General features: G+C 45.4%; 1 protein-coding gene across 4 annotated transcripts in view; it reads right to left on the bottom strand.

The window, feature by feature from the left end:
- Positions 1 to 16,269, bottom strand: part of CSNK1E (casein kinase 1 epsilon) — an 81,964-nt gene that overhangs the window by 12,518 nt on the left and 53,177 nt on the right. For all 4 annotated transcript variants that reach the window (XR_003854661.1, XM_029590230.1, XM_029590228.1 and 1 more), the window contains exons 3-5: positions 5,635 to 5,745; positions 4,885 to 5,033; positions 3,402 to 3,630 (exon numbers count right to left, since the gene is read on the bottom strand). Coding sequence is in view for 3 of the 4 variants with exons in the window: in XM_029590230.1 (XP_029446090.1) it covers positions 3,402 to 3,630; positions 4,885 to 5,033; positions 5,635 to 5,745 (489 nt within the window). In the remaining variant the exon portion in view is untranslated. The remainder of the gene's footprint in view (positions 1 to 3,401; positions 3,631 to 4,884; positions 5,034 to 5,634; positions 5,746 to 16,269) is intronic.

The following is a 16,269-nucleotide window of genomic DNA, read 5'->3' as shown; positions in this document are numbered from 1 at the left end:
TGTTCAATGTCTTCGTGCACGACATTGCAAAAGGGATAGTTGATAAAGTTTGTCTATTTGCAGATGATACTAAGATCTACAACAGAGTTAACATGCCTGAAGGAGTAGAGAGAATGAAAAGATTTAAGAAAGCTTGAAGAGTGGTCAAAGATTTGGTAGCTGGGATTCAAGGCCAAGAAGTGCAAAGTCATGCATTTGGGGTGCGGTAATCCAAAAGAACTGTATGTGATGTGGGGTGAAAGACTGATGTGCATGGACCAAGAGAGAGATCTTGGGATAAAAGTATCTGCAGATCTGAAGATGGTGAAGCAATGGCACAAGCCAATAGCTAAAGCCAGAAAAATGCTGGGCTGCATAGAGAGAGGAATAATTAGTAAGAAAAAGGAACGCCCTTGTATAGGACCTTGGTGAAGCCTCACTTTGAGTACTGTGTTCAGATCTGGAGTCCTTATATCAAAAGGGATAGACAGAGGATGGAGGCGGGCCAGAAAAGGGCGACCAAAATGATGTGGGGTCTGTATCGGAAGATCTATGAGGAGAGGCTGAAGGGTCTAAATATATATACCCCGGAAGAGAGGAGGTGCAGGGGTGATATGATACAGACCTGAAAGGTTTTAATGATACATGGATGTTGAACCTTATGGTCACAAACTGAAACTCTGGGGGGACGACGACTCAGAACCAATGTCAGGAAATATTTCTTCATGGAGAGGGTGTTGGATGCCTTCCGGAGGAGGTGGTGAAAACAAAACAGTAGTAACCGCCCATCAGTTTAACAGAAGGCATGGAGATCACTATCCTTAACCAATATGCCTTGATGATTCTAATGCAAGTGCAACATTGCTTCCTGCTTCAGCGGCAGAGGAAAAGGGAAATAAGAAACGGACAACAACCAAGAGGGCTCAACTTCTAAGGTCTGGATACTGATACGTAGACATAAGGGAAAAAGCACAGGACTGCTTCTAAGGCCAAGTCCATAAGGAAAGCACATCAAGCAGCACTGTCTGTCTTTTCAAGAAAGCTCATCATCCATTAAAAAAAAATGTTGCTAGCTGCAATTTTTATGGGTATCATAAGGTTTGGGAATATCGGTACAGAGCAACAGATGACATACTGAGGCCCAAAGAGGAGGAAAAAAAGTACTGAAGCAGATTGTTTGGAGACGGATGGGATCAGAGAGCTTGCCTGACCCTAAAATGAAAAATGCTTCCATTTAAAACTATACGCTCTTCTGGTAAAAGGCTTCCTGGCCAAAATCACAATGTCCTTCAATAGTGACAATGAGAAGACTACTGAGGGCTCAACATCTATGCTATCAAGTTGAGGGAAGGGAGGCTCAGACAACAAAACAACCCTCCTCTTGAGTTAGCCTGGCCAGATTGGATCCCAGAGGGATCAAAGGACGTACTGACAGCTTGATGAGAAGAGAGATCTACATTTGCCTGGACCAAGCTTGATATCTTTTGAGGAAGATCGGTATACAAAAACCTATAAATAAATAAATAAATAAAATAAAACAAAACGTGGCCGGTCTTTGGGGACCTTCTGCACCTTTCTCTCTACCCTGTTTCAAAAGTAATCTCCATCAGGAGCGTATGATTCTTCCAAACACTGTTCAGCGTACTCAAATGTATTTATTTAAAAGTGTTTATAGCCCATTTACAGCGATACAGTTGGACTAAGAGGGTTACAACAAACACGGAGGCTACCGAATTTCAAAACCACTAATGTCTTAAAAGCAGAATGTGTTGATGCAAGGTTCAGACTTTGAAACATTAGCTATTGCCTCATGGCATGGAATTATTTTAAAGTAACAGTACTAGAGCAGAGCCCTTATATCATCAGCTTGCTCTTTTGCTTCCTCTGGAATTACTAGTCTCCTTTCTTTGCTGAAATTAATATATAGTCTTATATTTTACACTTCTTTGCCACAGAAGGTGTGAACCATTCCTTATAGCCACAGGCTGTTTTTGAAAATGTTCCCCAACTCCCCTCTGCAGCTGTTTCTCTGCTCTCTGTGTGTCCATGTGACACTAGGGGCTCTGATGTCGAGCAACACAGCAGCACCCAATTCACTGGTGACTCAATGGTGGGAGTGACTGAGGAAAGCAACTTAAAAAAAAAAACAAACCCTTGAAAAACAAACACACTCGTACTATTATAGGAACAAAATTAAAATTTCTGACATGCATAAAGAAGACTCTCAATGATTTTGCTTGTTTTAAATTCCAAATGAATTTATAACCAGAAAAAATTAAAACCTGTTAAATTGGTTGCTTTAAAGCTGTTTCCATACGTATGTAAAGTTCCAAATCTTGTAAATAAAAATTCAAGTTAAAAAAAACAAAACAAAACAGGAGATGTAGGAACATTTAATAACACCTAGTTTTCTTTCTTTGGGACAGAAATTTGCACATAGTCACAACAATGTGAATTTCTGCATAATAAATACATCATTAAATATTAGAGCTGGGGTTTTTACCCCTATAATAAACCAGGAAAGAAAATGGATTCAGCTGGTGACCACAGGCACTAGCTAATGGCAGGGCAGCTTTAAAAATGCTCAATTACATCACAGTGCACTCTCTGAGAGATTTAATTGAATTAAACTTGCTTGCCTCCCTAATAAAAAGGGGACTGGTTCTAAGTGCTGGGGTGGGAAAAGCACGTGAAAAGTGTGAGATGGCAGGAGTCAGTGGGTGCTTTTACTATCTAACTATGACAAGAATCTGAAATGAAATTGGATGAAAGCTTCAAAAATTATTATTAGGAAAGGGTGATGGGGGAACACTTACAGGAAGAAGCATAGCCTAACAAAAAGGAGTTTCCTTATAGGAAACTGGATTACAGACAACGAAGCTATGTTCTCCAGGGCAGCCCCAGACCTCACTGGGATGAAATAGAAAAACAAACATATAAAACAAAGAAAAACATAAAAGCAACCCAAGCCCACCACCACCCTAAATAACAACCGGAAAAACCCCCCCCAATATTAAAAACTTTAGAACAAAACCACCATTAGTGACCAGGGAAGACCTTTTGATAATGTTCTTTGGATGTGCCTCGAGAAGGCACCAATGCTGCTGCTGCTGCAAAATTAACTCTTGGAAGAAGACCTATCCTTGGATAAGGTTAAGCTGAGCAATCCACTCAGGCACAAGCTGATTAGGGAAGTCCCCTTTGGAGATGCCAGCAGGGTCACATTCCTTTGATCACTGTTAGGAGGGTGAGGGCCACACAGCCTTATCTATGCCAATCAAAAGAGGAGTGAAATTCCCCACAGACACACGTCACCTGCGAGCACTACCTGGCACCACAACCCGGTCAGGGGTTTTTGGGGGGGGTTCTAGGTTTCTTCTAGGAGGTATGTGTGGCCTCCCCCTACCCATACCCGGACATACCTATTCCCAGGTGAGTGTTGATGGAGGCGTAGCGAGCAGTCCCCGTCAAGTTCTTGTTTTCCCGGTATGGAATGTGCTGGTGTGTCCGGGCATCACGGTACTTCTTAGCAAGCCCAAAGTCGATTATGTAGACCAAATTGCCCTTCTTGCCCAGCCCCATCAGGAAGTTGTCCGGCTTCACGTCTCGGTGGATGAAATTCTTGGAGTGAATGTACTCGATGCGGCTGATCTGCAATGCAATGCACACAAGTAACCCCCCGTTTGAGGGTGGGATGGCAATACCCTTGGACGTTTCAGGCCCTTTTAACTCTCATCCTCTCTCCCGGGCTCCACTTCAGGAGCTTCAGAGCTCTGTCAACCACCAGGACGATGGAACGGTTCCCAAGCAAGGTGGTTTCACAGGCTTCCAGATGGGAAAACGAAGAGAGAGTTTTCCCTCCCATTGAACCCTCAACATCCTCTGGGTTCCAGGGCTTTAGCCCCACAAGGGCAATTCCTTCAATCGAACAGACTGAAGCCAGCCCTCCAGGGCCTGGTCAAAAGCGCAACCACTTCGGACTGCTTCCTCCCGGCAGCAGAGAGCACGCTGGGAGCGCTCCCAGCAATGGGGCCATGGAAGGTACGAAACCGGGTCAGCAGCAAGGGTGGAATCCGCCTTACCAACAGGACCATCCTGGAAAGGATCAGGTTCCATTAGTAAACCTTCGGCTGTTCGCAGGGCTGGTCCATCAACTGCTACTTCAGCCCTAGGGAGCCTCCTATCCCTTTGAAAGGACAGCCCCCCCCTCATCTTAGTTAACAAACCTATTTGTATCCCAAAAAATGCCATCCACCCTCAATGTGTTTCAGCACATGAACGCTGGCCACCAGATTTAAACTCGGTGACTTCGGAACAGCACCAAAATCAAAAATGTCCAGCCAGCTAAAGCCACACGTTGAGTTTCTGTGTTCTTTAATAAATTAAAGGACACGGACAACAGAAAAGCATCAGGCTCTGCCCAGGCGGGTCACAATGTATTAGCTGAAGTCTTGAGATACTGCTTCTGCCGTCCTTTCTCCTCGCACCCCAGCTCTGCATCCTGAGTAAATATTGTAAAGTTCAGAGAGGGAGCGTTTCTCCCACTTAAGTGTTCATGTGAGATAAATGACCACTATTAAAATTGCTGTAGATGGCATCTAAGAATGCAAAACTTCTGCAAAACTATAATTAGAAACAACAAAAAATAAAAACAAACCCTCCATTTAAAAAAAAAACCAAACAAACAAAAAACAACCCTCCAATCTGAAATGCAATCCCACTGCATTACCGCAAGTCACACGGGGTTCCCTTACAGTCGTGCAATGGCCTGCGAGCCAGGGGACTCGGCTTCCAGGAGGCTTCTACCAAAGCTGGTGTCCACCCTGCCATCCGGTGCCACAACCCCCACGAACCCTCATGGCGATCACACACGGGCAATTCCATCTCCACGTAAAGGCAACTCACCATCTGGTCAGCCAAGAGGAGCACCGTCTTCAGGCTGAACTTCCTGGAGCAAAAATTGAAGAGATCTTCCAGACTGGGCCCGAGCAGCTCCATCACCATCACGTTATAGTCCCCTTCAGCCCCACACCACTTAATAGATGGGATCCCGACTGGTCACGAGCAGGTTGAAGAGAGACCAGGAAAGATGACAAAAGCCCATTAACTACACATCCTATTAAAGATTTTCTAAGCTCTCATTCCGTCAAGCAGCAGGAAGGCCACTTACCCTGTCCCACTCCAACCCCCCATTTCAAACGGCATGCTGCATGCTGAAGCAATACACACACACACATTTCTCTTTTTTGTTTTGTGACTATCCTTTAGTGCCGCTCCATCAGTCAACGGGGGTCACTGCAGAAGTGGCAGTCACCTCTTCTCCTCGCCTCCCAGGGACTGAGTGGATCGCTTCCACAACGCGCTCCACCCCCACAGGGCTGTGGCCTAAGCAACGAATACACCCCCCCCCCCCCACACACACACACACATTTGACTTTGTTTTGCAAAACTTCTCATTTATCGCTTAGTTTAAATATAAAACTAGACACTTTTTCTGTAAGCTTCGTATCAAGGTAGAAGACCCCCCCCCCCCCCCCCACCGACTTGAGTAGAGAAAAACACAGGACTGTACCTGCCTTCCCGCTGCTCGGGCCTCTGATCCTCTCCCCCCCCCGCCCCCCCAAACTCCTCCGTGCCATTTGGGTCAGTTCTCACCTCCTCCCTGCATCATCTTATAGAACTTGCTCTCTATGTGCAGCTGAGGATGTTTAGTCTTCACACACTCGAGTTTGATTGCCACCTCCTCCCCCGTGGCAATATTAGCACCTAGATTAAAAAAAAAAACAAAAAAACACACACAAAAGGGATAAAATAAGATCGTAACACCTCTATTTAAGGTCTGTAGCAGATGTACTACTTGAAAACAAAACAAAACAAAACCAACCAAACTCTTCATCTGTTTCAGCTGTTAATGAAACCTGGCAATGACGACCACCCTTCATGTCCGTTTTAAGCTCACCCCCCTCTTCCGTGGACACTTAACAATTTACTAGTTAAAGAGAAGTTTGAACCCTCGATGTACTGTGCAGGATTTCAAATGTTCACACGCCCACTGCAGCCTGTAAATATTTTTCCTGCCAAGTTATGTTTGCATTTCCTTAAGCTGCTCCCCTGCAATTCCTCGGAACCCTTTGGGAACAACCTAAGGAAAAAAAACGCAATCACACAAAGGAATATATTTATACTTTACACTCGTGGTTTTTGAATGCGTTCTTGTGACTCACGGAGCCAGAGAATCCACAGTTTTGGGAAATCACAGGCACTGACAAGGACAGCACCGAGTGCTGGGGGGTGGGGGCCTGTGGATCTGCAGCTGCCAGAGATACAGTAGCTGCCTGTCTCCTACCACTGGGAGCCTGGAAACCGCATTTTTTGGGTGAAACAAATACAAGTTTCCACAGCCGCAGCTAGACAATGGTTTCACTGAAATCGATGCCTGTATTAAAACATTCTTCGAGTGAATTGTTCAAAGCCATTCTCACTAAATTCCATAACCTAGGCTTTCCAATCCAGTCTTAATACTTTTCGTAAATTACCAAAATTATACCTTTTAATCAAGAGAAAATGTTCAGTTTAACTGAAATTTTTAAATCGCATGTTTAATAGCCAGAACACCACCTGCCAGGTTTCTTCAACAACAAAGACCTGTTTCTGGGAGCACCCCCACCCTCCTTCCAGCGCGATGCATCTTTCATATCCCCTCATAACACTGCCTGTGACATAAATGTACTAGTAAGGCTGGCTACTGCTACAAAGCAGAGATGCATGTTCATTCATAGGTGCAGTCTGGCATGCTCTACGTGGAATTCCCAGGAAAGAAAAAAAAAAAAAAAAAATATATATATATATATATATATATATCGCTCAACACCAAAAACAGACCCGCTCTTTGAGCGAACGTCCCTGCCACCATAACACACCGCACCATCCAACAGCAGCAGAGGCTGCCAGCAGAGTTGGGAACAGGCCGCCCTCACAAAGGGGCCAGGCCGAGGAAAGCTGCATGTGCTGTGCGTGAAGAAAACCAAACTGGAAGGTTAAGATTTTAGCTGCAGCTCAAACCAGTAGATAAGGAAAGAGAAATGAAGAACAGGACAGGTGAGACAGATGGAGGAAGGTGTGAAGCAAGGACGTCTGGTCCAGGAGAAACCAGTTCAGGCTGTCAACGCTTGCTAGCAGTCCACACACAGATAAAAAAAAAAGGTGGCGCAGGTTAAAAAGTACAGGCAAGGGTGAGAGAGAGAAATCAAATGGAAGAGATTCTGCCTCCTGCATTTTTTTTTTAAAAACCACTCAATGTACAGCTTTTGGCAACACAAGTGTATGTGTTTCATGCCAATACAAATTTCCATGAATTTCGGCTGCTTTCCCAATGGCCCAGCGACTACCATGCAGGAGAGCCGGATTAGATTCCCAGACTCAGAGCTTCTGTTCAGTGCATTATTTGGCAGGGATGGAGGGGGTGCTATTCCCAGGCCCCTCTCCCCCTCAGGAGTAGGAATGGCCAGGGGGGGGGGGGGGGGAGGAGAGAAATAGCGGTCATTACCGAACAGTGGGTAGGATTCAGGGTACATGTAAGATTTACAGACCCTAAATGTCATATCTTGATATTCAATTAAAAAAAACCAAAAACTGTCCCTCCTCAATGTAACCCCCACTTGTCTTAAATCCTCTGTGATGTCCTTGCTGTCTTAACTCCAAACTCGTGTCTTGTCGGTCTTCACTAGATGGCAAGCCGCGAGGAGCAGGGAGTGTCCATGGTGTGCACGTCTAGTATGCGCTATTCAAACCATAATAATGTGTGCTATGTTCAGAAAAAGAGCCACAGGGAGGATGTTCACTGCAATGTCTGGGTTATGGCTGGAAAAGGGTGGGGGGGGGTGGGAGAGGAACCGCGTGGCAGCTGTAAATGAAGGCCAATGAGGCCTCGGCATCAGGACGTCTCTCCCATCCTAAAATGGCAGTGTGCAGTGCTGGGACAGGTTTTAACTGAGCAGATGTGGAGGAAAGCAAGACCAAGACAAAACAAAACAAACAAACAAAAGGCAGCAATTTCTTTCAAAACAGCACAAAGAAAAGGAGAAATCAGGGAAAGAACTGTATAAATATGCAAAATATAATACGTAACTTTTGCATTGTAGTATTTTAAATCTATATGATGCAAAGATTTGTTTTCTTGTATACTGTACATTAAATGATCTTACAAGCACAAATCGCTCAGATGGAGCAGCAGGGACAGCTGGAACCTCAACTGAAGGCCTCCAAAGACAATGGAAATAACCCAGCCCAGCCCTCCCTCCCTCCCGGATGGAGGGACACCACAGGCATTTGCTCTTTCCTGCTTATAATAAAGGTTGTAAAAGCAAATCTCTGTGCATATCATAGAGCTGTACCTCTTTGAGCTAACACAAGGGTATAGACAGGGGTGGAAACATCTAGAACAAGATGCTCTTACAAAAAATGTGCTTCATGCTGGCAGTTTCCCCCCAGCTTTGTAAAAGTGACAGGTAAACCTTTCCACCCCTGTTTGATCTCACGTCTGCAGTCTGCTGGTGTATGCTCACCAGTGACAGTGCCAGACTCCTCACTGGCAACCCACTGCAAAAGGTGGAGGGGAGATCGCAATAAGCTCCTGACAGAGAGCTGCCAGAAAGGGAAGGTAGTGCCCCCTATAGTTCCGAGAAAGGAAAGCACAGAGCAAAGAAATCTAGCAAAGGCTCCAAAATTAAGTAACGATTAATACATACAGTGCCAGTCTCATAAAAGATAATCCATACTGTTGCAAGTGTCACATCTTCAAAGAGCCCACCATCTTTAGGCTTCTGTGCAGGGAAGGTGAGCAACCCCTACGAGGTCACAAAACGAACAGAGCAGAAGAAAACAGGGGTCTCCAGATCTGTAGCTCTGTTCTCCAGAGTTCTCAACCAGACCCATGTCAACTACACAAACTAAGCTGACCCTCGTATTAGCCTACTGCATCTATTAACTCATAGTTATATATATATATATATATATATTTTATTTTTTTTTTTTAAAGACAGACAAGCAAGGATTATAAATCCACAGATAAGAAGAGAGACTCTGCCCATGCCGCTGAAATGGAGCTAGATGAGAGCCCATCTCTTTCATTATCGTATCATGGGCTCTATACTTGCTTAGCGTAGCTGTTGAGCATTAACAGAGGACATTGCATGGGATCAAAAGATGTTAACATATACCATAGATCTCTAAGACTGTAAAGAAAAGGTTTGAGGATCCCGGTGCCTTTAGCATCCAGGAACAACACTGAAACCCTTCAGGAAAGAGTGGACAGAAAATGTAAGCACTGGCATTTGTCAAATATCACGTGGCCATGCTTCAAATTTTTCCATATTTCATGCATAGTATCTATTAAGGAGGTTGGCTCCTTGCCCCCCTCTTTTGTATATAGTATTTATTTATTTATGTTTTCATTCACCCCCTCTTTATTTCTTACTCCAGGTTAAGGCTTCCTTGTTATAATGTAACTTTTATGCTCCTTATCTCTTGTTGATTGGTTAATTATATTTTCTGCTTAGTTCATTGTAAACCGAGTTGATTTGATTTGTATCAAGAAAGTCGGTATATAAAAGCCTTTAATAAATAAATAAAATACTTAAGAAAATCCTAGCATTGTGACTAGCTACATATTGTGAGCCAACACCGAACAATCCATGCCACAGAAGGCCATGGGCCAACAGCAAGGCACCACCAACACTGTATTAACAAGACTTGTTAATACAGTGCGCTACAACCTCGTTGAATGAAGTATAGATAATAGAACATAGTAATGCAAAAACCACAGAAACATAAATACTTTTTATTTCAAAAGCATGATTCTTTCGGAGCTAGGACATCCCATAATGTGCAACACCACCCAGCATAGGCACAGAAAAATGTCAGTGCACTTCCTGTGAAGAAACTGCTAAAAGCATGCACTGAACCTGCTGCCGCATGTCACTGTTCACTTAATGCACAGCAAACACCTCTTAAACAGGATTGGGTAGCTGGTGCAGCAGATGGGAACAGGACAAAAACTTGACCAGCTGCATGGATCCTTACAAGGCAGGTTCAGCTGTTGGGCTGACCAAATCCATCTCGTTACTACTCAGTCCTTGTTCCAGTAACACCTACAGCAGGAATGACTGGCGAGGATTACAGTTGGGGGGAGGAGTGTAACTGAGTCTAGCAGCTTCAAACTGGAAGTTGCACCACAGCTCTTCCCTAGCCCGCCTTCTCATACTCCTCTTCCTGCACTGGTCCTTCCGGCCCAGTCTAGGCAAGTCTTAAGGAACACACGATCTGAAATACATGTCTCGCTGGTGTTTCAGTACCGCAGATCAGCCTATGTACTACCTGGACCAACAGCAAAGCAGTGAACCGGAAACATTAATGGGAGGTTAATAGAACAATAATCAATGGTATGGAAAAGTCACATTCTATAGAACTGACCAATAGCAGAGCAATGTTTCACAAGGATTGGGGGGGGGGGGGTGTCCAGAGTTAGAACTTCTAAGATTTCCATCTCCAGATGGATTACGTTTGGTATCAAGAAAGTCAACAGAACACCTGTAGAGTTCGGTTTGAGCACTCTCTATTTTGTATGCACTGGAGGCTAATGCCTCAGTGAAGAGAAATGCAGTGGAGAGACCTGGGGTTCCATATATGCCTTCATTAAACACTACAGTGGACAAGTGTGCATTTAATTGATGAATTTGTCTATCAAATGCTGCAAGACACAGCTATCTTGCCTGCATAATACAAGATGGAACCATCAGCCTCCTCGGTGACTCCAATACCAGAATAAAGACTAGACCCTCATAGGATATTGCCTGTGGGAGGTTTGCCTGAACACATTATTTCTAATGCTTTAGCTTGAGTAGCTGCAGAATCTCAAGAGCGTCTGTTCAGGCATTCGGAAGGTCCCAGATTTTCAAACTCTGCTTCTAGCTGCTTGAAGGCCCAGAAACTATCCTGAGGTCATCCTCTCCACACAAAAACAACCAAAAGGATCCAGCTTCAAGAGTTTGAAGCCTGATCCCATAAACATTACTGTGCCTCTCGCTAGCTATCAAGTTATGACCCAGACTCTATTGATAGCTTTTGTGGGAAAACCTGGACTATCAAACTCTGTTTGCCTCCAGAGCCCCCATGGCTCACAGGTAAACAAGACTCTCAGGCTTGTCCAGGAAATCTGTGCTGTGAAGTCCTCACTATCTCTGGGGATCAAGAGTCAGGGAGGCCGAACTGGAGGGTGTGCCTTAACCAAGAAGCAATTCAGGAGAGTAGGCCCAAATGGCAGACCACAGTGGTCAACTGCATAATTTCCTTTTTTTGTAATTTCCTTTTTTGTCAAGACATCTAGATTACAACTCTTTCAATTTCAGTCTTAAAAAAGGACCTTACTTCCAAAAGGCACTGTTCTGCAGTCTCAATATGAAGCTGTATTTCAGAAAACCAGGCCTTCCATGCCTCTCAGACCATACTTACAGCATTATAGTTGGCAAGACCTAGCTTCAACCTAGTGCTTGTGCAGCCTCCTCATCCCTACCCCTGATGTTAGCTAGAAGGAGTCCACACACAATAGCTTCCCTTCCTTCACCACAGGGAGCACCAGTGCTCCAATCACAGCTTAAGGCAGCGTCTGCCGCCAAATTCCCAAAATTGCCAGCAAAGAATGTTCTCTCTCATGACAGAGCCTAGTAGGAACCCTCTAATACACCGCAATAGCTGCCAGAGTCCTTCTCCGCCCAAGACCAGCAGGAGAGACTGGACAGGAGGGTCCAACAGGACAGGAAGTGCTATGATACAACTGGGGTAAAGCTGCTGACCTCCATGTGACTCCTCGTGCAGTGGTGTCGCACATCACGATTGCTGGGGAGTGAAAGAACTGGCCACTTCTGACTGCAAACACCCCGTCCTAGAACATGAAGCACCAACTAATGACAAGGCAGGTTTTAACGATACCCAACATGATCACAATGTGGCCAAAAAATGACAAGTTGGCTGGGTAGGAAACCGATCCTTTGTATGTTCTATTTTGAAAGCAAATTAAGTGTTTTGGTCCTAGGAAATTTTGCACATTATGAAAACCATTTGAAAAAAAAATGGACTGTGTCATAATTGCATCACGTTTATATAAATTCTTTTGAGCTCAAGACATTGAGTGTAGCACCCAGAAATCTCACGAGTGAGTACTCTTGTGGAGCCGAAGCCAGTAGAGTGGCATCACCGACCCTTATCTCAGTGTCAGAGAACACAAATGCACAGCCAGTTTCTGCAAAAGGACCTTGCCATTTTCCAAGATATTTTCAAAACGTAACATAAAAGTCGTTTTCTTGCTGTCTATGTCACAGATGACAAAAGCCCTGCAGTCGGGGGCTGGATTTACCTCTTAGGAGCCCCTAGTAGGGGAGAAGGTCCCCCCCCCCCCTTTCTGATGTGCCACAGTGAGAGGGGCACCTCCTTCTCCATCCCCTGCATCCCTCTCCCCCCCAACTATGCTTAGTTTGAGCAGCCACGTCACAATGGCCCTGCCATCCTTAAAGGAGCAGGTGGAAACCTGGCAATGATTCCATTTCACAAGGGCTCTGAATGCCACCAGCCCTGCGCCCCTGTGCATTCAAGAGGACGGGGGGGGTGTCTAACCGGATGCTGCCTGTCAGACTGAGCAGTGCTTGGGAGCGAGGGCAGTGGGGACAGAAAAAGGCAGCGCCCCTTGAATTAGAAATGGGGGTCATCGTTAACGATGGGCGCACCTAGTCTCATCCGCATCCCACGCCTCTAACCTGTGCTGTTCCGGTTTGCGTTTCACCCGATTTAGGCTCCGGGAAAGGAACGGCCTACATCATCAGGCCCGACACCGGACGAGGAGGAAAAAGTGATGTGCCAGCCGCTGTTAACGTCTAGGGTATGGCTGAAGCAGATGGGTAAGGCCCCCCCAACTCATCTCCCGGCATGATCGCCTTTCCTACCGGCAGGAGTGACTGACTGTCTTGCTTCACTGTGAAATCCGAACCCCGCTCAGGGAACCAGGCCTGGGCTGTCAAACTTCATAATCTAGCCAGCAGAGCAGGAAGCAGGAAAACAGCACCGATGCTGCTTTCCTCCTGCTGGTGGCAGCGTGGGGGTGGATACTGTGATGCGGTCTGATGTAAGGAGGAAAGGAAGAGTGCTACGGGAAGGAGGAGGAAGATCTGAGAATGCCACAGGATCTTTCAGCCCGGTTCCTGCCAGACCCCTGAGTGCAGGGTCATCAGAGTCATGGTGTGCCGCCTCCTCACCTGTAAACAGATAAAAGTGCACAAACTGTGGCAACTTGTTATTTTATGTATTTTTTTTTTTTTGTAAGCCACTTGGAATTTTAGAGAATGCGGCATAATGTTTTAATAAATAAAAAAAAAATAGGGAGAAAGAATAAACTAAGGCTGGAGGAGCGAATAAGGAATTGGGGATGGTGAGCAAAGGGGGATGCCAGCAGGGGGAGCTGGAGGGGGTGAGATGGCAAAGCAAGGCAGGAGGGCCAGCGTGGTAAGAGCCAGGGGTCTTCAAGGGGTGAGAGAGTGAGCAAGAGGCGTTTGAGGGGAGGAGAGTGAGCAAGGGGGCTTGCGGTAGCAAACGAGGGGTTTGGAGAGTGAAGGAGGGGGGATGGGGTGGAGAGTGAGTGTATAAGAATAGTGAGGGAGAAAGTGACAGAAGAGCAAACCTGGTAAGAAGGCAGCAAATCATCGTTTGCTCCAGATTGGAAGATCAGAACAGGCAGCCCCCCCCCCCCATATCACATTAAATGTAAGTGAAATAACTCGATCTTTTTAAAATCATGTTGTAAATACTAATAAAAATGACTGAACACAAAATCATGTTTAATTTAATTAAACTGCCTTTCCAAATAATGCTCAAGGCAGTATACACCCATTTTGGGGGGTTTAGAATTCAGGTTCATTAAGTCCCCTCTTCAAAGAGCTTACAGTCTAAGTGGGTACCTGAGACAATGGGAGATAAAGTGACTTGTCCAAAGTCCCAAGGAGCATCAGTGGGGTTAGTGGGGATTCAAACACTGGTTTCCCAGGTTTTCAGCCCACTCCTCTAATCTCTAGGCCACTCTAATTAAGACGGTTTACACACAACATGAATGTTGGGTTTTAGGAAAGGAGTCAGGGATTCTTCAGATTAATTATCAAAAAAAATAAAAATAAAATGAAAGTACCTGGTAACACTTCTGGTCTAAACTGCAGGTCAAGGGACATCAAACACCACATAAATGAACTGAAAGGCACCTGCTGAAGATGCTTAACATCATCCTCAACGAGAGACTCACTCTGTGCAGGTCCAATGAACCTGCTCAGCTCCAAGAAAGGAAGCAGAAAGCATTGCCATTCCGTTCCTTGGACTAACGTCGGTCGCCAAGACTGCCACTCACAAGCTCGCTCCATGCGAGCAACCGTGATGGCTTTGCAAGAGAGGGCAGAGGGAGAGGGGTTTAGTGAAGAGGACTACAGGCAAGACGATGGAAGGGGAGGTACAGACAGATGGAAGACAGAAGGGACAGGTGGGGCAGATGTGAAGCCGAGGGTGCAAGAGAAGGGGGCTGGAAGGAAAAACTGGAGGAGAGAGATCTTCGGTGGTGGGGGAGAGACAGATGAGAACTGAATAAGGTTGTAGGGCAACGGCAGAGCGAGGGGAAGGTTCCAAGAAACGTGCAACTCTGGAGCCATGTGTACTTTTTTGGTGGCACTGCAAGGGGTCAGAGGAAGTGGAGACATGCTCCTTTTTTTTTTTTTTTTGTGGGTGAGGAGGGCTGAACTGTCTGCACAGTAAATGCAAGAAGGGGGAAAAAATATCTGAGCAGTTTCTAGTAGGATTTCGTGGAATGTTTGTTTACTTGGGAGTGAGGCATGACATCACCACTGGTAAATGTCACTACTTTCTGCCACTGCGAGCATTACGGCTGTCTGCTTGTAATCCGCACCGAGAAATTGCTACTAGAAAATGCGGACTATTAAGTATTTAATAAATGCAATTTTTGAAAAAAAAACAAACCCCCAAAAAACTTACACTTATTAATGTTCATCAAATATCTTAGTGCTATCAACTAGACACAAGACAAACTCCCAAGTCTAAGGCGGTTATCTTTTAAAAGGTTATTACTACTACTAAAAAAAAAACAAACCAAAAAAACCCCCAACCCTTTTCTTTTTAATACCACTTTTCCACAAAGCGATTGGCAGCTTGAATTCCCCGACTGACTGAACACAGTAGCACCATCCCGGTAGCAGCTGACGAATGGCAGGAAAGTGGATGCCGCGTCACTGGATGAGTCACCTAGATCAGGCCCGAGGCAGCGCACTGCTATGACTCGCAAGGAGCGGTAAAGCCTGAATGCAAGGGAAAAACAGGCGACAACCCGACGCTGCCGAGTGCAAGGCTGAGGTGGAGGAAGGCCTTCCTACCTTCCTCCGCACGTCACTGCTGACAAGCAGCCCAAATACCTGGGGGCTGGCAAGGGCAAAGGGATTCCCACCTCCGAATACATACTGCTCTTTTTATGTATTTAAAAAAAAAAAAAAGGGGGGTCTTCCTATATCTGAATAGAGAAATGGATAAAGTGACGTACACAAAAGACTAACCTAAGGTCACCATCAGAACTGGGCCTGGAAGCCACAGTTCCCCCCTGACTCCTGGTCGCCTGGCTCCTGGCATCCATCTTATGTCATGAGGAGCAGTCCACACGCTGGTGCCAAAGATCACATCTCCACCTCAAACTGGTCACATGTGCCCGCAAAAGAACCTGCACAAACCTCCAAACACGTTTTACTTCCTCCCTTTTCGTTCCAAAGAGAAAACTTGCATACGAGCAGAATAAGATTTCCCTTCATAATTCCTTTCCAGTCCCGCTGGATCCTGGCCCAAAACTCACAATCCCCCACTCCGCTCCCAGCAGAATAGTCTACAAGGAAAACAGAAGCAGCTTCGGATACTGAGGATCACCTGGCAGGAGAGGCTGAGATTTAAAGGGCTTAAATGCATGATTCCCTGCAATGTTATGGGCGACTGCCGAGAAGGAATCGGAATATAAATAAAATTACTGAAGATGACATTTAGTGTCTGCAAATCTATTTAAAAAAAACCCAAAAACCCTAAACATTTTTTCTTTTTTTTTTAAAAGCAGCACGCATAGTATCTGAAGGTAAGCGAACAGCCAGCAATGAGGCAGATAATATCGTTCTAGCCATGGTTTCTCGTCCCGCTAAGTAACTAGCATTCCGATTGACA

Source organism: Rhinatrema bivittatum, chromosome 2 (genome assembly GCF_901001135.1).
Source record: "Rhinatrema bivittatum chromosome 2, aRhiBiv1.1, whole genome shotgun sequence".
Classification (NCBI taxonomy): domain Eukaryota; kingdom Metazoa; phylum Chordata; class Amphibia; order Gymnophiona; family Rhinatrematidae; genus Rhinatrema; species Rhinatrema bivittatum.
This window is presented reverse-complemented; position numbering and strand designations above follow the sequence as displayed.